The sequence below is a fragment of the Falco peregrinus genome, chromosome 12 (assembly GCF_023634155.1).
Source record: "Falco peregrinus isolate bFalPer1 chromosome 12, bFalPer1.pri, whole genome shotgun sequence".
Lineage (NCBI taxonomy): Eukaryota > Metazoa > Chordata > Aves > Falconiformes > Falconidae > Falco > Falco peregrinus.
Genome location: NC_073732.1, coordinates 11,122,116 through 11,146,360, shown reverse-complemented (window position 1 = coordinate 11,146,360; position 24,245 = coordinate 11,122,116). Strand labels below are relative to the sequence as shown.

The 24,245-nt window shown below is 35.8% G+C and overlaps 1 protein-coding gene across 5 annotated transcripts in view; it reads right to left on the bottom strand.

The window, feature by feature from the left end:
• RHBDD1 (rhomboid domain containing 1) overlaps nucleotides 1-24,245 on the bottom strand; it is a 45,794-nt gene continuing 21,549 nt past the window's right edge. For 4 of the 5 annotated variants that reach the window (XM_055817087.1, XM_027787262.2, XM_027787261.2 and 1 more), the window contains exons 4-7: nucleotides 22,259-22,347; nucleotides 20,554-20,604; nucleotides 15,879-15,992; nucleotides 1-2,281 (exon numbers count right to left, since the gene is read on the bottom strand). In XM_055817087.1, the coding sequence (XP_055673062.1) occupies nucleotides 2,163-2,281; nucleotides 15,879-15,992; nucleotides 20,554-20,604; nucleotides 22,259-22,347 (373 nt within the window). In that variant the 3' untranslated portion in view covers nucleotides 1-2,162. Of the gene's footprint in view, nucleotides 2,282-15,878; nucleotides 15,993-19,190; nucleotides 19,237-20,553; nucleotides 20,605-22,258; nucleotides 22,348-24,245 lie in introns of all 5 variants that reach the window. The other variant, XM_055817089.1, reaches the window with a different exon arrangement.

Here is a 24,245-nt window from a genome sequence, read left to right as displayed (position 1 = left end):
AAACTGGCATCAGGTTTTTGATTTGACTTAAATGTATTTTTTTCAACTTAGTGGCTAATCCAGTGGTTTTAAATAATTAAAATAACAGAGGCTAACAGACCCAACAGTAAGTTACACTGAAACTTTTGACCACAGCATTAAAAGATTAGTCTGAGAAACCTATGCCACTTCCTCATTTACATCTATTACCCACTGAAAAAATATGCGAACTGTATGCCATTTTTTGATACTCAGTGAGCATAGAAAAGTTAGCCTACTATAAAAGTATCTGCTGTTTTATTCTATGACTACTGCACATATAGAAAAACAACCAAGGCCAGCAAACCCCAGCATTCCTTACGTACTAAGTGTCTTAGAATCTGCCAGAAAGCCTCTGCATAACATTAAGTGTTCCTATGCTACCCAAACGAGATCTCCCAAGTCACATGACAGTCCCATCTTTGGGCTGTCAGAACCTTGAGCCACATAGTTTGTGTAACGATACTGTGTTGCTCCTGGGTGTAAAACCAGCAATAGGTGTAAGAAGGACGGTGAAAGCAAACATGTCACAGGACAGAAACAACGGCTTGTGCATTTTTCAGCAAACGAAAGCTTCTCCTACATACATTAGCTACAAACAGAAGGTGTAGCCTTTTATTTAAAGAACGTAGTAAAAAAATATAGTTTCTGGATTTTTTTCCTGTATGAAAAATACAGCACAGGTTTTTTACATTCAGACTATAACTCCATAGAAAAGTAGACTCCATTAAGCACAGCTTGGTGATCACATGGACGAAACCATTAAATTGCTCTGCCTAATGCTCTACTAAATCACTGCTGATGACAAGATTCCAACAGGTGTGTGCCAAAAGCCAATAATTAAATTATTCTTGTGCAATCACACCTCTTCAGGACTGAAAATAGCTATGGAGCAGTGTTCCCAGTTTCAGAAGAATTTTTTCTATTATGAGGCTAAAATACCTGGGCAATGAGTAATTCTTCAGAGTGATGCTAGAACGAAAACCCTTCAGGTTGATTGGTTAATGTTACTGAACAGACAGATGTGCCACAAAAGCAGGACAGCCGCTGCGTGACAAGCAGCGAGTGGAGGCTCTGGCCAAAGTGACAGCTGAGCTCTCTGGTCTCCAATCAACCACTCTGGAGTTGGGTAGAGAAATTCTTCCCAGAAAACGAAGAATTCAAGGTAGCCTATATTTAGGCAAGATCACAAGTCTGCAAACTCTTACTGCTGCTACTGGACATCAAACGAGATACATATAAAGTAACAGCAGCATTTCTAAAGCTGCATGAACAGCATATACACCATACCGCCTCCAAGCCTTCTCAAAAAGGGAAAGAGATGCTTCAAAAAAGTATGGTATTAAATAAATATATTCTTTGTATGGCTTATCCAGCTCGCCATAAAACTCTCAAGAAATCATTTCATCTACGTAAAGGGATGCATTTTTCAATTTAAAACATAAATATTAAGAAAGGCTTTAGGAAATCATAAGTAGTTACAACCCAGTTTTATCATAGAAGCTCTGGATAAAATGGCGCATTTTGAGAAAGGCCGCAACATTTAAGGCTGTATTAAATAACTCCTTAGGATAAGGATAGCTGCAACTATTTTTCCCACAAAGCTTGAAAGACTGCTGAAAAGCTTAAGCCTAGACTCACATGATCTAGCTGTTGTCATCAAAGCAATCTTTTCAAGTGACATTTCACACGCCAATCCCAAAAACAGTTGGTCATCATAGATAAACAGAGAAAGGTTTATAAGGAAAAATTGCATAGTTTAAAGTTATATAGAAAATGTAATAGTTTTTTGTCTGTGATGGATGAAAACCTATTGTGGGAGAATACCAGCAGCCAAAAAGCCAAAGAATTCCTGAAGTTACACAGAAGAAATTGAGAGAGAAAAAAAAAAAGAAAAAAAAGAAAAAAAGAGACAAGTTTGGTAAAACTACCAGTTGTCTTCTGTATTTAAGGAGACAGCCAAAGGCCACATTTTGATTCCTATCTCACACTTTTTATGCAAGTTCCAACTTCGAGCCTGAACTCACAAAATCCTCTGAAGTTTTGCAACTATAAAAAAAAAGCAAGAAAGATTACAAGTAAATCTGCAAATATTTTGGTAACTCTGAATAGCACTGAACAAGTTGCATCAACAACTGCCAGCTTCATCGTCTCTCAAACCTACGAAGCCTTTGCCTTCTTATTTCCTCTTCTGAACGCTGCTCAGGTGGAAACCAAAACCCATAGGGTCGCCGCTCATTATTATACGTTGCTCCACCGAAATCTGCAAGACACAATGAAAAACAACTGTTATTTTGTTCTGTAATATGAGAAAAATGCACATGTATCTTGCAATCCAAAGCATCGCAACACTAAGGAAACTCAGTTGAACGTTTCCAGTGCTGATGGTTTCAGGGCAATCACAACTTCTGGCAACTGCTCTTAAAGACAATGGAACAAAAAGGAAAAAAACCAAACCAAAACCAAACAGAAAGACAGACCCCAATCCCCTCCCCAAAAACAAAACACAAATTCCCAAACCACAACCAAAAGAACACCCAAACATCTAACAAGTTTTTTAAACTGGGAGTTCACATTTTTTCACGATCCCTACTTTATACAGTGAGCTCCAGATTGTTCAACTATTTAAACGTCCTCAGTAATTACTTCTGGCAAAACGAGCCTTTGTCTTCGCTTTTAATATTGGAGTCCAACATGTGCTGACCCGTACCAGATGCACATACAACTCCCATCCTTAGCTGGCAGCAAGCATTTTCAGAAATAAGCTACACATGGCAGCTCGGCCAGAGAGAACGGTAAGCACATTAATCTGCGCAGAAATAGCACACCAAGACCAAAGTTTCTCTGCCCTGGCACCCCTAGAGAAGACAGTAACAGGCTATTCCAGCAGCTCTTCAGAATGCACATCGAGCGACCAAGCAAAGAAACGATTAAAAGGTTGTGGTTACCCAGAACCTCAGCTGAGAGGCTCTGGGAAACAAAAACACGAGACTGCCTTCTGAGCACGGTACAGTATTAAGTATTAAAGCAAATTAGCTTTAAAGATAACAACAGCCTTTGTAACATGCGGTATTTTTTAAACTTTCATCTCAGGATCTCATTTAAATTAGCAAAAGTGAACATGGAAAATGAAAAGTAAGCATTGCACTATTATGTTCATTTTCAAACACAGCTGTATGCTGTACCAGAAATTGTTTGTAGCAAACATAAAGCTTGTTTACATGACGTGAAGTCAGGAAGTCCAACTTACAAAGAGGCTCTGTGAGTTGCCGATTCAATTACAAAAGCATTTCAGTTTGTAGAGTACTCAGCAATAAATGAAAACGTTAGAACATGTTCATAATTTTTCTTGTGTTTGCCAAGAAGTAAAACTCCTGGAAAACGCTTCCAGAGAAAACTACAGCTGCTCAAGCTCCAATAGGTAGCAATGGCAACAGTCACGTTTGTAAGATGAGATGCACTGTTTAGAAGGATTTTTTCCAATTCATATTAAAATACAAGAAATTAATGTATATTCTAATATTTTATCTTCAGCTTGTCCCCACGTCTCAACTTGCCAGAAACAAATCCGATAAATATTTAAGCTGTCACTCTGTCTCTGAAAACACTATGTCATTGTTTGAAAAATATTGTTCAAAATATTATTGAAAGCTAAATGGTACTGGAAGTCACAGAGCCTGGCACAAGTCACATTAGCTGCAATGCTTCCCAATTTTATTTTATTTACCTTCATCTCCTTGTCTAAAAAAAAAAAAAAAAGTTAATACAAGCTGCAGGCATGGGCAGAATGATTTTCCTTAACAACAAAAAAATTAAGCTGAACTAAATGTTCATTTGGCACATTTATTTTCCCTCATTTTACTTTCTTACACATGCAAGAAAGTTTGAAAAGGTAAAACCACCATATAGTAATTTTACTGTGTCCTATTGACCACGACCTGAGAAAAAGCACAAACTTACGGTATATTTTAACCCCATGAACATACATTTAGAAATTAAAAAAACCCAATAGTTTAAATTGGAAGACACAAAGCAAGGTAGAAGACAGACATCGGACCCTTTCATAGCAGGGCAGAAATACGTCTAGATAAAAAAGTTAAAGGGCCTGAGAAAGCTCAATAAAACTTTTGAAGTTGACATTTACAGATTATAGACACATACTGGAATACAAGTGAATGTATCTTATGTATTGATCTTGCTCATCATCTATCAGTAAAGAAACTGTTAAATAACATTAATCATAACATTCTCAGCAATGTCACGGTAAGAAAATGTATGAAAAAAATCACTGTGATTCTCTAATTTTTTAAATGGTACATAATACCTGGGGTGAGTAAATGGGAAAGAAAGTCAGCAAGTTAAGGGCTTCTGTCATTGTTATTTATATATTAATATGACACCAATTACAATGCCTAGTATTTTCTTTACATTGACTTTCAATGGATATAATTTAAATATAAATGTTTACAACAGCTGAAGGATACAATTTTTGATACACGAAGAGTAATATAGTAAAGATCTTGATCACTAACATGACTGCACCATACAGGGTCAAAACTGCATTGTAGTGCTGAGGTTTGATTGGTTTTTTTTAAATCTTCATAATTAAAAAAGTTTTTTGAACATGCAAACATTTTCTGTAGTGACATTGTCAATTAAATATCCAGGTTTCTCCATTTATTTTTACATAGCATTCTTGGTTGGCATCTGATTTCTTAACTAAAAACTATTTATACAATTAAGACAAGTATTTGCAGAGTTCCCATAAAATATGCTCAATACTTTGAATATAAAGGTGCTTTAATAATCACTAGGAATAGAATGAAATGTTATTTAAAAAAAAAAAAAAAAGATTCAAAATACTCTATTTTGACCTAAAAATAAAAGGCTGACAATGCCTTTTGAAAAGCTTTATGTTCAAGAAAAGGTATTATATTACATCAAACAATATGGTGAGGAGTGAAGCTGTCTGAATGGGAAGGTTTAAATATGTGCATTTTTATATGTATGTATATATTTAAATTATACCCAAAATAGTTCCCCAACACCTTTATTTTTAATTACAATACAAATATTAATGAAATAACACCTTTATTTAATCAAAATCGTAAGCCGCAGTATTCAGAAATGGTAATTAGGCCACTGCTACTACTGAAACAACACCTGGACTTCTGTGCAAGAAACAATCGCAATCTTGTCAACACATCAGCAAAAATCTTCAGGAAAACACAGATTTTAAGATTGCAATAACTGCAATAACACTAGATGATAGACAAACCCGAAGGCTATCGTACAAAAAAGTTAGAACACCACACTAACCCTTACATAGCATATTTTTAAATTTGTATTATTGTGAACTAGAACCGCGTTCTGTGAATATGGAAGACTCCAACTTTCCATACCTTTCCCGTGACTCTGCATGAGTTTTTTTTCTGTTACTAAAGCTTACAACTACAGGATTTTGGATGAGAACAAGAAAAACACTGTAATTGCAACTGGTTTAACTAGACCTGTATTAGTGTAATACAAGATCAAGCTTTAATAACCTTAAACATTTTCATCCACAGGTTAAATAAATATGCTTATCATGCCTAAAATACTTACCGTAGTTAGGCATTAGAGAACATTACTCTGAACCTCCAGCCCCCCAAAGGTCTAACGTATAATGCATTAAGCACTAGTTCACAGGTTACTCAGGATGTCACAATCGGACATTTGATGAAATCACAGACACGTAGTCTGAAATGAAGGTGACAACACGGATCGTTTCCCCTTTTAAACATTTTTTCCCCTCCCATTATGAACAGGCAAGCATCTCTCAGTTGTGAAAGCAGAGACTGTTTTGCACTCAGAAGAGCAGGGTCACGCACAACTCATCAGCTTGGCCTGCCGGGGCTGACACTGCGCGTGCTGGCCCACCCCTGCTCCCTGGTCTTCCTTCAGCACCTGACCTACATCAAGATTTACACGAGGAACTGCTTGTGTAGTAACCACAACAACAATTTTGTAAAGACGACTGTAAAACTGTTCATGCTGACCCATGAGACCATTTTTACTAGCTAAGAAAAACCCACTCGGATTTGCAGATTGTTACTTAAATTTGCACAGTTTTTCTTGGATTTACACAATACAGAAAAATAAAAACTATTGAGCAGCAGTCTTCTCAAGTCAAAAAAACACCAGTACTAACCAGGGGAATACCTCAAGAAACTAGGGAGTTTGTCATACTCTCTTGGTTTCAGTCAAGTTTCATTTTTTTGAATCAAATGACTGGCATGTTCAACAGTCATTTAAAAAAATAAAACTGCCCAATCTGAGAATGCAGGAAGAAAAAGATATCTGTGTATGTGATTATTAGCCATACCTTATGGGATATTGGAGACTTTGCACTGAAAATTCGGCACCCAATACTGGTGGTTCTGGTTCTTAAGAAAATCTTCCAGTTTGTATCTTAGGTTTTATTACCTGTTTTAATTTTAAAATTCAAGATTGCAAACAAACAACTATATAAAATTCTGAAATTCTGATACAGCAGACACTCATTGCCTATAAAGATCTCACTGAATGATATTTCTGATTTAGAACAAAAAAATATATTCTAAATTCTACATCAACAGAGACTGTGCATAACAAAGTCAACCAACAATAAATGCAAGGAGCTCAGACCGTCTTACCGGGTTCAAGTCTTGCGAATGAAAGACTTCACTATACACGTCAGTTCTGTTTCATGTGATTCTGAACACTGCTAATTCACAACAGGTGATAATGCCCCAAACGTACATTTCACAGAAGCACCAGAGCAAGATCTGGCTGCAGCACAGCCAGCCTTGCTCCACAGCAAAGCAAAACTTACTCAGCTGGCTGGCCAGGCACTTAGTCTTCACCTACATACCGCCCTCTAATCATCAAGATCAGATGTAAGGATGATTTGAAACATGCCATCCTGTCAGTATAACAATAATACCTGTAGAATGTGTGTGAAATGTAAGTTTTTTGCTCCTCTGCATGAAATTTGGCATCAGCAAAAAAAGCAGCCAGTCATCTTACAGGGTGAGCCAAGCAGACAAAACCTCCATGTGAGGTTTTAGTTCTGCTTGTGGAAGTGTTACATCAAACACACGCATTTGATTTTTTCCTCCTCTCTGGAGTAACGGACTTGGTTTTAGGTTAGAATAGGATTTGCAAGAGAGTTACTGTAAGCTTCAGGAATTATTTATCAAGCTATCAATCTGTGAAAGTTGGACTGGTAGAAACCTGCAGTTAGGTCCTTTGTAAATACTGATGCTGCCAGGTAAAAGGCAGCGAGTGCAGCAAGTAGCGATGGTATTACAAAGCAGCGTGTCTGTATTTCTTTTTCATGCTAGCTTTAGTTGTATTAAAGAAGAATCTAGAATATTGCAGTTGAATAGCTTACAATTTTCAGTATCACTATCTGCCCTGGCACTACTGAACATGGTACCCATACAAAAACCAAACTGTACAAACACATACCCATACAAAGAATAAACACTTCCCATTAAAAAAAAAAATAAATCTTACTTTTGTAGCTTTGTTTTAAAAGATAATCACAGACAAGTTACAATCTCTTTTCAACACAGTGAGCACCACGCAGCTAACCAAAATGCAGAGAGCCCTGATCTGGATGAAAAGCCTGGTCTGTGTCAAGAGGAAAGCCCTTAACAGGTGCCTCAGATACAATCGTTTCATGTCCACAAAGATAATCCTGGCTTTGATTTTCCTAGTCTTTGAAAGGTGTGAAAGACAAAGTCTACCCTTAGCAGAGACAAGGTTCAGGTACGTAGCTTGTAGCAAACTCACCGCAGGATTTCCTGCTCTTTTTCTTGAAGCAATGTTTTCTGCAGCCAACAAAATGCTCAAAGACCATTAGCTTGGGTCCTCACAAGTGCAGAGCTGTTAGGATCATCTCATGCAGACATCCCCATTTTATACAGCTTAATTGCTTCGCTGCATCTTCTGTATTCCATCATGTCATTGGATTACACAAAAGATTGCCAGCATCTGTACCTGCCACTGTCAAAGCAGTGACAGAAATGCCGTATTCACTGGCCTAAAAGCTCACAGATCTGGCAAGCTCTTCCAGTCCTTTTCCTAGGAACTGTTTTGAGTCTAAAGATAGCTTACGTAGTCACCAAAGCTAGGATGTTTGTTCAGTCTCTTCCAACCTTTCTTCTAGGAAATACAGAAAATACAGAGTATCTGTCTTTCTACCCTTAGGTAACCTTTCTGTGGCTCCCAATCTCCTCCTCCTGAAAGGAAGAGAAGGAAATGCCAAAAAACGTGTGGGAAGATGGCCATGTATGGAACCGTCCAGTACAGGCCTCCTCAAGAGAAGTGCTCTTGTCCTTTGGGGGTCCCAGAACTACATCCTTCAAGAAACAGATCGAGATTGTTAAAACAGGGGCAAAAGATTTATGGTTTATTTTTCAATACTAGTAAGCAATAGTGGTTTGAAAATATTTGATCAAGTGTCATAACAACTTGGAACACTTGCTTGGCTTTCATTTATGCCAGTTTTATACAATGTATTTATTCCATAAATAGTACAGCTCTGCTATGTTATAATGCCAGGATTTAATTAGAATTCATAAAGTGCTCTTCGGCATGCTACTGATTATATACAATGTACTACGTTGATGTATCTGTGGTACAGACCTGACTCACCTTGCTTTTTAATACAAAATACCAATGTTTAAAGTGTTCTATTTAAGAAAATGGGAGTTCTCTCAAGTTCATAAACATTTAAACATACAATTTTTATGCATAATCAACCAGATGTTTTTAATGCATATGGAATTGGAAGCAGTAAACTGGAGACCAGGGACAAGCTAGAGTCAAATGCCCAGTGTTGCTATAGTTCTTTCCTATCTTCCAGCCAATAAGTAATCAAGTCAAAGTTAGTTTAACCAGCTACCTTCCGATTTATTGAGTTGTACAGAGAATCCTAAGGAAAGGCAGTGCATATGCAACACCATTTTTCCTCTTCTCATACTTTAGAAGGACAAGGAGGTTTCCAGAAAGAGCTGAGGCAAACAGAGCAGAGCAGTCTTGTCACTGTTTGACATTGCACTAGAAGCCAGACAGGAACTACAACTGAAAAAAAACCCCAAACCCAACCCTACAAAACAGCAAATCTGCTTTTATTCTCACATCTTCTTGCCTCTGCGAAATGCAGATATGCTATACAATCTGACAGATTTGGCTTTTAGCACTTATCTCTGCCCAATTTTTTTTCTACTCGGCTCCAAGGAGACCACATTTAATAGCCTGTGTTACCGTTTCTAGCTGCCCTTCAAGTTTCCATCAGTGTATGAAAGTGTTGTCATGCTACGAAGCAAACTATTCTTCCTGGTGCTGCTGCCAATATTCCTCATCTTACAGACTGAAACATACACTGGTGAACAGGAGAAACAAGGTTTAACTACTGTTTCTGTGCTGTGCATTGCAATGGCTGACAAATGAGAAATCAAATTAGCAGGAAATTAGTTGTGGCTAATGAAGTTAGAAGGGAAGTAATACACAATGAGTCCAAATACAACTGGATTATTAAAAGAGCAAGCGAGCTCAATCTTGAACACAGGGTGTCTCTCTCATTCATTTGTATAACCAATTTTTATATAAATGTACTCTGGATCAAAAAATGGTTTCTGTTAATGATACTTTAACAGAACACATCTCAGCTCTTCCAATATTCTCTTCTGTAGAAGTGTTTCAAGAGGCTGGAGGAAAAGGCTGCACATAGAACTCCTGAATAATGAGCATAAATGGAAGTTTAAAAAAAAAAAAAAAGCAAAAATGCAAACTACTAAGGAAGTTTGAACATTTTCTAGTGTTGATTCATCCATCAAAAACATTCTTTTAGTGTATTTTCCTCCAGGCATCTAAGGAATGCTTTCCACACACTACTTCTCAAAGGAAACAATGCCTCTCCTAGAAGAATGCCAAGCTGTCTATATGGATTAATGTATAACAATAATAATGAAATCCTAAAGACAGGAGAAATGAGGAAAAATGTAGCACTGAGGACAAGCTAAAGAGACAGTGAAAACAAAGGTGAAACTAATTTCCCTGGTTATGCTAATTGTATGGAAGTCTTTCACAATTTAAAACCTTGAACACACTAGCAACACTGAACAAACCTGTATCAAGTACTCATGTGTCTTCCCGAACCAAGCACAATTGTTCATAAATTGTTTATTACCTGTGCTTTAGTATCTGAACCAAGTATAGCATTGCTTTTAAAAAAGAGAAAAACATAAAACCCGCCCCCCCCCAAAATATTCACCAAAATACTCAAAAGGCATGAGTGCATTCTTTTTTTTTTTTTAAGCACAGGGAGTAAAGGAGACCAATCTAAACCCAGCATTTCAACGATACTTATGCGGTATTTAAAGATAGATAGCAGTATCTTGAAAGGTCAAGTGCATACAAAGCTTAAAACAACTATTACATGTACTGTAGCATTTCAGAAGGAATTTGCTAGACCACATTTTTGATTAAAGATTGCTAATCTAGACAAAAAAAAAAATACAGTTTGTTGACATACAAGTACAAGTCCTGGATTTGAAGGAGCTGCCAGTTCTACTCGTCCACCCCACCTGATCCCAACTGCACTGCTACTGCAGCACAAATAGTTGGACTATGAAGAACGATGCTTCTGAGCTCCCAGTGTTTGGTCCTATAATCTTCATCCACTCCAGTATTTTTAGGCAAAATTAAACAAACACCAATTTAGACAACAAAGGGCAGTAACTGCTTCAGCTGCCTGAAGCTAACCTGTTTGCCCATGTAAATGGGGGTTCTCCAACAGAATGATGTCACTGCTTTACAGATCTATTCTTTACACCAGGGTATTTCATAGGTGCTCATTAGTTGTGGTTCCGTTTTAAATTATAAGCCTGTGGTAAAAGGCTTAGTGGTGCTTTGTCTTACGTATCTGGTGAACTTTACTGCCATTATCAAGAGAATTAGGACGTTTTTGGTTTTAATCTTCAGTAACCCTCTTTTACCCTACATCAACCACAATTTTTACAGATATGGAGTTAATTGCTATACATTCATTAAATATTTCTAATAGAATTCTGGCTATGCTTCTTGTTGCAAGCAGTCTGCTACTTACACTGAGCATACAACAAAGCTTTCTGTGTGGAAATGATAAACATTTACTGATTTAATTTCCTGGAAATATGCCTGAAGAAATTGCTAGTGATCAGGATCATAGAGTACAGTTGCAGTTTTAGAAAGATATTCAGAACAAAAGCTCTACTCAATGAGGAAAGTGGTTTTCCAAGAAAATGTGTGTTGTGTACCTAAGACCATATATACTCTGAATTAAAAAAAAAAAAAGTTGGACTTTTAAGAATGAGGTGTAAATCCTAGCATATGACTTCATGAAATTATTTTAATCTGATATCATGCACTGCACATTTGAACATGTAATCTCTTTTAAGAGAATTCTATAGAAAACTATCATAGTCAAATGCAACGACTGGCATTCCTACGATTGCAGAAGGGAAAGATAACACTGACTGGGAAAAAAATTAATTATGATTAGCCCATACCTGAGCATCTAAAAACTTCCGAGTGGATGGTGGGGTTTTGGGTTTTTTTTAATTTAAATTTTCTTTTAAATTAGAGCTAAAGAAATGCATATAGAGACAGTTTCATTATAAGAGAAATATCTATATACCTATCCTTATAGGTATTCTTCTTTATCATAAAGACTATGATCTACATGTTTAAAAAACTTAAGTCTTGAAAAAAAAGAAAATTCCTTTGTGCAGAGACACAAGCTTGCAAAAGATTCTTAACATTAATGAGATTGAAAGACAGACAGTTGGAAATTCAACTCAAAAAGTCCCAACACCCACACAAAAACCCACATCCGCAGCCCACACAAATCAAGATATTTCTTCTCAGCATAATAGCAAGTGAACAAGATAAGAAATGTGATATACTGGGGTTACATTAAGGATGGCTAATATAGTATTAAACAAAAAAGTAGCCATATATTTCAACTTCACAGTAAACTCACATAGTTTAAGTATCAAAAGCTGTGATTTTTTAAATCCAAACTTATTTTGCTGACTTAACTAAAGAAAGAGTTAGTGTAATTTGTAACCAATAAGAACTACGAGGATAAGAATGACAACTAGAAAAACACCAACAACCAACTTTGGAGAAAAAAAATTAACACTGTTTAAACTGATTCTTGTGAGACAACAACTATCTAAGCCTGGGAATGGAAATTATAAGTAACAGTTCCTTTTAGTAAATGGACCTAAATCATTATGATAATTTGACAGTCTTAAAAGTTATGCCTACATAAATCTCAAACAAGCTTAGAAGTTTGTGTTGCATGAGATACTAATTATCTTTATTTAAGAAATTAATTAAGAAGTTTTCAGAATATAGCATAACAACAGAATTGCAGTCCAGGAATGCCCGAATGTGGAATAAGCAGAAATGCAGTACCTTTATGGTGGGTTTGGATAACCCATGTATGGGATTATAGAAGAGCAACTACTGAAATTTGATGCACGTCTTAATACAAATTATTTTTCAGTTGTGGACAACAACTGACACCAGAAAATTCTGTACTACGCCACTGATACTTTTAATAGCTTAGCAGGATACTAACACAGTAATTTGTAAGAATGGATCAACATTCCAAATCTGTAATAATACATTTTGTGGCCTAAAAACCCTAATAAATTTACTTCTCTAACTAAGGGGAAAGAAAAAAAAAAAAATCAATCAAAATTACTGCAATAGTTTTTTGTCCAAGCTACAGAGCAAATGTGTTATTTTCAATGTCATTGTTGGGGGTGTGGGGTGGAGTGTAATAAGAAAAGAGCGCCCTAAATTTTTATTGTGGTATCTGTTTTTACATCCACTTACCCATCTACTTCAAATTATTTTATGTAATTTCTAGTCACATTAAGTACCTGTTTCATAATCCATGTAATTGCAAACAAGCATGAATGTCATGCTTTAGGGAAAAATTTATCACATTCAAAGGACAGTGCTCAGTCAAGCAAATTATTTTTCAAACTGACAGGGAAGAATATCCTAATTCCTCATTAGCACAATAAATTTAACCTCATCCTTTGTGTCACTAAAACAGGTATGATCAATTACATGCTTTATATTACTGAATAAGGCATCTGCCTATAGGCAAGTTGAACCTTTCTGCAGCTTAAGGAAATATTTTAAGAGTTCAGCTCTAAAGCTGTGCTTGTCCAAACTAAAGTGCTCCAGCAGGTAGGAGAAAGAGGTTTCCCTCCCATGAAACCAATGAAAATATCTATATATATTCAACCACACCAAACTATACTGGAATCAATATACAATGCTCTATTTTTCTGCTTCACTTATCTGTAAGACTTAGAAACTGTAACGAGCACTGAAAACAGACACTACCATAGTGTTAAGATCGAAGTTTAAAATGTGACTTGGTTATACAGTTACCTATCAGTGAGAGGTATTTAGAGATGCTATTTAAATTCTATTTCCTGTTTCATCAAAAGGCATTCTTGAAATAAGAATATATTCCCTTTTATAGCTGGAAATTTATCTTTGTCCAAAAACAACAAGCAGACAAAAAAATACTTACATAAGTAATGTGATACATCGGTGATATAGATTATTCAAGGCTACAAATGAAAGCTGCAGGTGTTCCACAAAGCCTTTAAAGTGTATACTATCTTCATTATTTATATCATAATTTTGTCATTGTTATTTGCATTGTTTCCCTCATCGTTTCAAAAAAACCTCACAAACATGGCAGATATTTCAAAACACACTATTAAAACTTCAAAGGATTTCTTTCTTAAACTCAGTATTCAAAACGTTGTAAAATGTCATGTAAAAGCAACAGTAAAACAAAAAATACCCCTTACAATAAAGCTCATTTTAGACCCATTCCTTCCCAAAGTTACCTAGGGCAACATACTGATATGACTTTGTTATTTTTTAAAAATTCTTAAGACAGCAGGAAGAGTAAGTAATTCACTATTTTTTCCTGAACAACCCGGATGGACTAAGTGGTATTGTATTGATCTATTTGAAAGCCAAGATTCTATCTTCTAAGGTTTTCAGTACAGTTTGATTAAAATGGGCCTGCTCAGATTGCAATAATTTCTAGAACAAATACACTACAGTAATTATCTTGCTGTAGAAAATATTTGGGGTTTTTGAAGTTTCCAGCTTCATAATGTTGAGGAACAGAAAGACATAACTACGCTTAGAGAACAAAGGTGAACACAAAAATGAAGATAACTGGGGGGGGGTGGGGGTCACTTAAAAACCAATTTCCAAAAAAAAAATCTGCACTTCTGCCTCCAGATGACTCACAATAGATGCAAACTTTAAGCAAAAAGCTGTATTTACTGTAAAAAAGTATGTTAATGGATTCCTCAAACTGGAAAAGCCTTTTCCTATCACAGTCTTGCCTTATCTCCTGCCTTTTTAAAACCATCTTCCAGATATACAACGCGTTCTTTGTAATAAAAAAATAGGATCACAGATGGTGTGAAAGTAAAAGCGATGATGATTTGTCAAGATATTAATCTTCTTATTTTGCATGGTATTTTGCTGACAGCCATAACACAGAGATGTAAGTTAATTTTCTGAGTGGAGATTTATGAATGGTGCTCTGCGTTTTAAGGGTTGCAGCTACAAGCAGAGGCTTCTGTATCTTTTTCCTAATGAATGCTTCCTTGCACCCAGGAAGCTAGAACACCAAGATTAGGAAGAAGGAAAATCACATTGATGAGATAGTCAGGTTATGAATTTTCTTAAGATTGGTATTACAGCTCCACCAAACTTCAAAGAAATCTTTCACATTTCCTAAGTTAAGGAGTACTTAAAGCCTTTGTCTGAACTCCCCAAAGAATCCATACCAACATGCAACAGATTAAAGAGGAAGCAATGTTTGATATGAAAACTATCCCAATATCAGACCACATATACCATGTTCATTTCCGTCCTTTATCACTTCAACACAAAAGTTTTGTGTAATTGTGTGATGTAAGTTTTAAGTTTTACACATGATGCTCTAAAAATGTGCTGTCAGTCCTAATAAACTGATTTTCCTTCAAGTTTTCAGAAGCTGAGAAAGAGATTCTATAAAGCATTCTTACCCTCTTGATTTCACCTGCATTATAAAAAGATTAAATACATCCTAATGAATGCATTTTATACCGACTAATGTATTTCAGTTAAAAACAAACACCATTTTTATGTCTATGTATTTCCAGTTGTTTGTTTTTTGGTTTGGTTTTTTTGGGTTTTTTTTTTGTTTGTTTTTTTTTTGGTTTTTTTTGGGTTTTTTTAGGCCTTTCAGCTAGCTGGAATATAACATTCCCTTAAGGTAGAAAAGGATAGTGTGAAGAGAAAGAAATCACTACATTGCTTATCAATTAAATCTGTGTAAAACCTCAAAATATACACACAGAGAAAGTTAAAAAACACTGGCAACATCAAGTCTATTATACCTCTTCATACGACTTTTTTAGAGCCTTGTAAAACTTTTTTGGCATGCCAGCTTAGTTTACTTAAGGATTTTTTTAGTTATAAAAGCATTTCTTTTACTATAGTGGTAGCAAGGTAATCAAACAGTACGCAATTATGAATAAATGCAATTATACTAAGGGAATGATACCACACCCTCACACTGCATTCTCTGAAAATTGTACCAGGAAACTTTCATCTTTTTCCAAAGACATGTCAAAAATACTGAAAACTAATAATAAGTAATACATGTCCCCCCCCAATCCCCGCCCAACTCTCTTCTCAGTATGAATTATAACTTGAAATGTAAAATGCAATAAAATTCCTACCTCTTTCATTAAGGCTGTTTAGCACTGCCCTTTCAAGCTGTTCTTCTTCAGTAAGCCCACCTGTATAATAGCTCCTTGGCATTCGGTATTGATAACCTGGATAGCCGTAATACTCTGTAAGATGAATACAAAATAAAGAAAATAATTTGCTGCTACTAAGTAGAAGAGTGTGAAATCAGGTATTGTCTTTATGCTTTCTTCCACACATTATTTTAATCTGGGAAAGGAACATGTTATTAGGATTCAATTACTTATACAACATATGCCATCAATTTCTATTTACAAAGCCAGATTATGGTAACAGGAGAAAGAAAACCAAGAAAAAAACCAGAACAAACATCTGAGGTTTTTATAATTGTTTTAAGTATCATAAAATTGCCATTACTAAGAAGTTTCACATAGAAATTGAAAGACACTTTTCATCAGATCCTTTTAACACTTAATTGTCACTATTTGGACACCTTATTAATGTCACTAGAACAACAATGACACTCAGGTCTGTTTCAGGCTTTTTCCCACCTGTCTGTCTCTCCCTCCTCCCCGTGATGACATGCCAACGTCATCATAAATTCAAGTAATGTTTGGACCTATAAAACACATAGGAACAGATTCCTGCAAATTTTTGCAGTAATATATACAGCTAATATCATGCTATTGCACAGCTACAACTGCCCTGAAAAAACCACCACACCATAGGTCTCATCTAATGCCACAATCACTGGATGCTGCTTGCACTACTGACAACTACGAATTTCTGACCATTTGCAAATTTGTCAAAATCAAGCGCAAACCATCATCCACCCAAAGACATGGGATTTAAAAGAACAAAAATATTACTTGGCTAGAGAATTCAGCAACAGCCCCTTCCCAACACAATCTGATGTTGCCTTAGTACAGAAAATCCTAACTGAGAAAAACTAAGGCGAAAAGTCCCATTTTTTTATTCCAATGTTACATCTTCAAAATACAAAGCTTTGGGTGATATTGTAATTGCGTTTCCAGACAGCTGGCCAGGCAGTTTTGAAAAACCAAAGGACAGAAGTGTTAGCAGTTTCAGCTTCTTCCAACTGATAGAAAAAGTACAGAAGTTTTTCAAAATCAAGTAATGAGAAATACTTTTGCATGAAATAAACACAGCATGTCATTCCCTTTATCTTCAGATTATTAGCAATGATAGTCTTGCGTTATCTCATTAGTCATATGGATTCCACATGTAACCTTCTTGTGGAGTTTCTGCGATTAGTAACTAGCACAGACTATGAAGTGAGGACACATATATAATTTCTTTCAAAAAATGATTGGGTTAAAGAAGGAAATCCCAAGCCTTACAACCTTAAGACAAATAAAAATAGCAATACCCTATCTTAAACTTATACAGAAAAAGCAGGAAAAAAATCAAACAGACTACACACTATTCTGTACAGGAGTATATATATTCCTCTGTGTGTATTATGCAAATATACCTACATGTATTCTATATACACATGTATGTGCACACAGATGTATGTATACATATACACATGTAGAGGAAAAAACCTAATTCCAACCATTTGCAGATTTTTCCTTTTTGGAACGTACAACTGACATCAGAAATACTTTCATACGCCTGCAGTGAACACTTTGCATTATCCTCTAGTAACCTAAAATTCTGCCATTTCTCAAATGATCACCAATTCCTCTGGTTAGAAAGGATTTTTTTTTGTTTGGTTTTTAATCTGTATGAATTACAGTCATATTTTTAACTAACTTTAAAAGCCTTTAAGTCATACTGGATACATTTAAAAGACATAATTCTACAAAAAAAAACAACCTGACAGCACAATATCATTTAGCTGTTACATACACTTTGGATGCAATCTTCATGTATCCCCCTCATTCCCCTCTGCATTATGTTAATCTGAATTAACATTTTCTCAGCTACAAATTATTTTCTAGAGGCTTCAAAACTTTAAGCATGAAGACTATAAAAATTCTGGTACTAAAAGCATGAAATGATCCGATGAAAGAAAAAGGATATCATATTTTAAGTTTGCACTATTACTGTAAATGTTTGTATGTTTGATGTTTACCACTGCCATCAAGTTGTAAGTGTTCACAGAGCCATCATCTTTTATTTTACAACAAGAAAAAGTTTGGTAGAATCCACATGTTCAAGGTGTTCCTATTAATCAAAATAAATGTCCTAAGACTTTATTAATGAACTGCATTTAGCAAAAATTCAGATAATAAATACTAAATGCATGAAAATTACACTTTAAATATTTTTTTCTTCTAAAGCTGTTACCCTGTACTGTTTCATAAAATCTGTTCCGATCATAATTTCATCTATTTTTCTATTTAAATTGGTATTTAAAGGTATATAGTAATAAATCAGCAATACAAGAAAATGAAAAGTTAATCAAGATATGCATCATTAGCCTATGGCATTGGAGAGAGTTTTCTTAATTCACAGATGGCCAAATTTATTACATATATCATACACCAAGCAAAAGGTTAAATCTTCCATAAAGACTTCTGCAAATAGGATGAAAGACAATTACAAAGAATATACACAGGGAATAAGCATAAGAAACACTTTTTTTAAATTGCATTTTTAAGTCATTTTAGAGAAATGAATTCACTAAAAAAAATAATTTAAAAAGTAGTTACATTTAAACCCGAGCTTGGGAGAGAGAATAATTCGTATTAACCCTCTCCTTTATCTCCCTTTTGTCTACAACAACTCAAAGCAACAGCATGGTTACTCTGGGGACTACCCAAGACCTGCAAAAAAACCCCAGACTTCCTTGCTACCACCCTGCTACAGTATCTTTTCCGCAGGTGCTATGTAGTCTCTCACCATGCTAGATATTTCACATGAAATATCTTCATTTTTCCCTGCTTAGGAAGAGCTGGAAAAAATAAAGGGCTATTCAGAATCTGCTCCTATTCCACAAGGGTGGTCTTTTACACCCACCCAGGCCCCAAGGAGCTGGTGTATGTACAGTGGCTGCAATAGATTACGGAGTTTAAATGTAAAGTACAAATTCTTATCTTTATTAGCCATTAAAGTACCTTTTCCAATATAAATATGCGGAGTTTCCATCCACTCTGCTGTACTGGAATACTGAAGGAAGATTTAGTGTTTATGAACATGGAATACAGAGCAATGTAAGCAGCTCACCTGGGCCCTGCTAGACAGAGCAGTACTTACAGCTCAGTGAACACCTTTAACTGGGCTGAGACATGTGGGATTTATTTAATGTAATAATAAAATTGGAGGTAGATCATGGAGATCCACAATCCAACACGGACAATAAAAGCAGCACTAACCTTGGCTCACTGCGGCTCAGAGTAAGCACGTCTCCCTTATAAAAAGCTATAAAAAATAAAAAAACCCTGCATGACTAAACATCAGAGAACAGTGAGAATGATCAAACATATGAAGTAGTTTTCACATAAGCAACCATATTGACTACAGCTTTTCAACCAGATAGAAAAGATGACTATGGTGAGTATAGAATGGAAGTATATAAAACCATAAAGACTATTAAAGAAATACATAAAGAATGAAGATTTAGTTTCTCTTCCCAGAGAAGAATTAACGTGCACCAAATGAAATCAGCAACTAGTGGGTTCAAAACAAAAATGACAGATCCTACACCAGGAAGTAAACTCTGTAATTCTTCTTCTGTGATGTTGTAGGTGTGAAAAAGAGTTCCCATCAACTCAAACAGCTTTTGACAAATTCATGGAAGAAGATTCTACCACAGGCTATTAAAGACAAAATTTCGCCATAAAGCTTTCTGCCGAGAATGTCTTTAAGCCACAAGCCACTGCACACTGGTAGGTATTTGAGGGAGTTATGACTATAAATTTATCCCATTCTTACAGCAGATGCCTAGGAATGAGAATAAATCACTGCAGGAGATAAGATACACCAGGCTATACATCCCTTAGCTTTGATCCAACACACAGCCCTTCTCACAGCTGGCTCCTCTTCTGTCCCTCCCAGACAAGGCCTCCACCTGTTATTTCTATACACTCCACATCTAATGATTCAGTGCTGCATTCAAAGTGTGCCAGTATTCCAACTATCCATCTATATACTGTGAAGATAGCATGTATTTATTCTGGTGAGGAGTGGGCTTTTTGCATTTAAATTACTTGATTTATAAAAAGTGTTCGGAGGAAGAAGTTCCTTATCAGAGGGAGAAAAAACCCATCCCAGAATGGAAAAAAACCACCCTAGAATGGAACAGATATATTTGCCAGATCAGGGCAGATTTACCAAGGTCCACAGACCTGCTTTCAGTAGACACAATTTTTCCCCTGCTACAAGTTATGCAAAAGGGATGATATTTCCCCAGGGTAGCATTTTATAAAGTCACAACCTTAATTTGAGGTTGAAAGCCTCTTGCACAACATACATCCACACACTTCCCTTAAAAGGGGAGACATGCCCAGAGAAGTAGTGCCAATTTAGCAAGTACGTATATGTGCAGAATGTTTTGATTATTATACATGTTTCCATTTAACTAGCTCCTCTATAGGTTTTCTATCATTAGCAAAAATAATTTTTAAAGTTTAATTGAGTAAAGTTTTTTTTTTCCTCAAGTGCCATGTATTCCCTCACCATGCCAGTATTTTACATGAAATCTCTTCCTTTTTTAGGTAAGTGGGTGACAGTACTTACCTGAATAATAGTCCCTTGGCCTGGCAGGCTCAGTAAATGAAAAAATGCCACCTAAATATAAAAACACATGTGCTATTAGAATAAAATAATCACACTGTCTTTCTTTATAAAATACAAATATCAAAGTAATCTTTCTTTCAGAGCCTGTTTCACGATACAAATATAAACCACAGGTATCTATGAATTTTTTCGACATCAGTGAGACAATATAGTATTGGTAAGCTTGTAAACTGTTTCAGATTTTATACTATCATCCCATGTTGAAGCAACATATCCATGTAGACTAGAAAGATGCAAACCTACCTAACAAATGCTCTTCAGAACATAAAATGAGTAATTTCTGCACTGAGACTATACAATTGCTAAAATAGGGTTAATGCACAGAAAATTCAGGACAGGAGTAACACTGCACTGTTTCTGCTCTTCTACACAGGAGAAAAAGATGGACCTGTGTGCTGGAACATTCTTTCCTCCAAGTCTTAGTCACACAGCAGCTGTCACAGCAGCAGAATCGCCATAGCACGTTTCACCAACAGTACCATGGGTTTTATCACAGAATCCTAAAATAATTCAGTTTGGAAGGGACCTCAGAAGGTCCCTAGCCCAACTCCCACTGAGCAGGGGTAGCTATGAGATCAGACAAGGGTACTCAGTCCGAGCTTTATCTTGTCAAGTCTTGAAAACATGGAAGGATGGAGACTTCTGAACCTCCCTAGGCAGTTTGATCCAATGCCTGCCTGTCCTAATACCCCATCAGATGGCTCCCCCATGCCACAGAAACATGCAACACTGACATTTAACTGATGTGATGCTTTATGTCTGGTCACTGTGGTGGGGTAGGAAATCTGACACTTCAGTCTCTATTTAGCCACTTAAAACCGCTAAACATACACGACTTACAGACTGTACCACTGAACTGCAATAAAACCTCCTGTGAAAAGCATACATATTTGAACAAGTAATTTCCCACTGTACAAATACCATATCCCTGGCCAACTTGATGGCACAGTCATGAATAAAGTACTCGATCTAGTAAGTCATCAGACAAAACCCAAATAATTCTGACAGCCAACCCCAGCACAGCTGTCGTGACAGGGCTTAAGACTTCCAATTAAAACGCTGAAATTTTTGGGACAGTTCACATACAAGTTTGCAGGGCTGCATTTAAAACAACTGTTAGACTAAAGATACGATGTTTTTTAAAAGTAAGTATTACTACAGCTTTTCATATTGTAGTAAAACACAGTTGTAAGCTGGAGCATTCCCGTACCAACTTCTCAAACATCCTGCACTCTTTTTCAAACTGTTGGGACTTCCACTAGAATGGATGCAAGTAGTAGAAATCAACATGAAAGCATATTGTGCTCTGGCATATTTTCATGGCTTCCTCACACTTTAAATGAAGTGACATTATCACTGACATCTTATGTGAAACGTTTTACTCTACACAAACATTTCAAAAGCAGGGTAAAGTGTATTCCTTTAAGTAAAAATATCTGAAAGACACATTTACTGGTTCTTATCATTCATATATAAGAAAAAGAAGTTGACTTTTTTTCTTCTGCAATCACTTTAATAATTAACATATCTTTAATTGCCTAAAAACTTCCTGGAATGGCCTGCATTTCTATATGAAAGACTTACTGAATTTTAAAAACAAAAGTGTCTCTTCTGCAGATTTTATAAATTCAACAAAATTACATACCTGCACAGGCTTTCATGATCTTTTTCAGAGGTCCCATGGTGTACATCAATCCAACAAGAATCCCTGCAAGATGCCCAGCAAAAGAAGTCCTACGAAAAAGGAAAATCTTTTGATTGATGGGAAGAATTTTTTGTAGGGATGCAAAAGGGGAAGTGCAGAGTATGTTGTAAGCAACAAAGTCCCCAAGTGAGACCAGGCATAAAGAAATGACTTGCATAGAAAGGACATAGTGCCAAGTTTTCTTTCTTCCTAACTACCTTAAAATTAGTAGATATATATAGTTACAGAAAAATATCTAACATATCCTGAAGAAGCTAGAAACTAATTGGAGAGATCATTTTAATTCCTTGTTTAAAGGACAAAATTACTATTTTCCTAAAAGCGTTTAAAGACTTACTGAAGTAGGAAACTAGTTTTCATCTATAAAAAAAGTAAATCCACAGAATTATACTACAATGTCTAAGTGGGATCTACCAAAAACATTTACAGTTTCAAGTAAAAGCATAAATACAGCACTACTGCCCCATCAATACAATCCTACAAGTAGTCTAAGGATGAATGCAGATCCATTAAACTTTGTAACACAGTGCATTCAAAATTAAAAGAATGAGTGAAATACTGATATCCAAATTCTTTTCTATACGTAAAATTTCTATATGAAAATGGACAATGATATTTTTAAGGAACAAAAAACCTCTACAGCCTTTGAGAAATCAATATGGAAGCACATGTTTACAGTAAATAAGATTTGCTCCAAGTATTGCCATGACTGTGGGGTACTCTATAAACTCATAAATCAATATTCACATTCAAATTAAAAGTTAAAACTCTTTTCAGTTGAATAAGGTTTAATGACTACTAGTAAATCATTCACTTCTATTATGAAGTTAGAAAAGCCAACACACTGAACATTAAGATTTCCTAGTATGTGCAGTTACAGATAACTCAGTTCACTGGATTTATACTGGCTGTCCAAAGACCCAAGTAATATGAGCTTTTTTTCCTTTATAAAGCAGAAATGAAGCCTCTGTTTCATGTAAAAATAGATCTAAACATTATGCTTTTTACATTCTACTCAGAAATGCAAAAAAGTTATACAGATGACAGCATATGCACTCATCATAATACAGCTTCCAGGCATCACTAGTAAAACTGTACAAGAAATTGCATGTGTCACTAAGGGGGAGAAAGACCAAATCTAAATCCACTCTTTTGCCACCTACTTAACCACAAACATCTATTCTGCTATGCAGAGCTGTGGTTCTCTGCCTTAAGTAACCACAAATTTTTCCAAGAGTAACACATAAACAATGATGTGAAAATTTATAGGCAAGAGGTAGTTACCAAAATGAAGTACCTATAAGGAATTAATTTTCCAAACAGATTTTCCAAATTTGTGAAGAAAACACGCCTGACTTGGAGTATGTCTATACACAGAAAACATTAAATACTTCAAAATACCTTATTCTAGAAATCACCAACATGAAACTGATTTGCCTATATTCCTGGCAGTATTTTAAACATATTTTACACTCATCTTGATTTATCTGAGCACAACACTGCTCCATAAAACCCAAAGTCAAGGTCTTTGCTGGCAATACAGTGAAGTTGTATATTTACACAATATGAATGATCAAAACCCTTCAACTTTAAAAAGTCTTTGGAGGGATAATTTCCACTTTGTATCTATTCAGTAGGTTAGTGTACTAAATGTCTAAACAGTATTAATTGTTTAATTATAAATTATATTCAAGGAATAAAGTTCCAAGCTCAAAACCAGTGAGTCCCAAAAAAGAAGAAATTGGGCAAAAACACCAGGAGGCCTGCATGTGTGAAGAAGGAGCTCCTGGACAAACTCAAACACAAAAAAGAAGCCTACAGAGGGTGGAAGCCAGTACAGGTAGCCTGGGAGGAACACAGAGAAATTGTCTGAGCAGCCAGGCATCAGGTCAGGAAAGCTAAAGCCCTGAGAGATTAAATCTGGCCA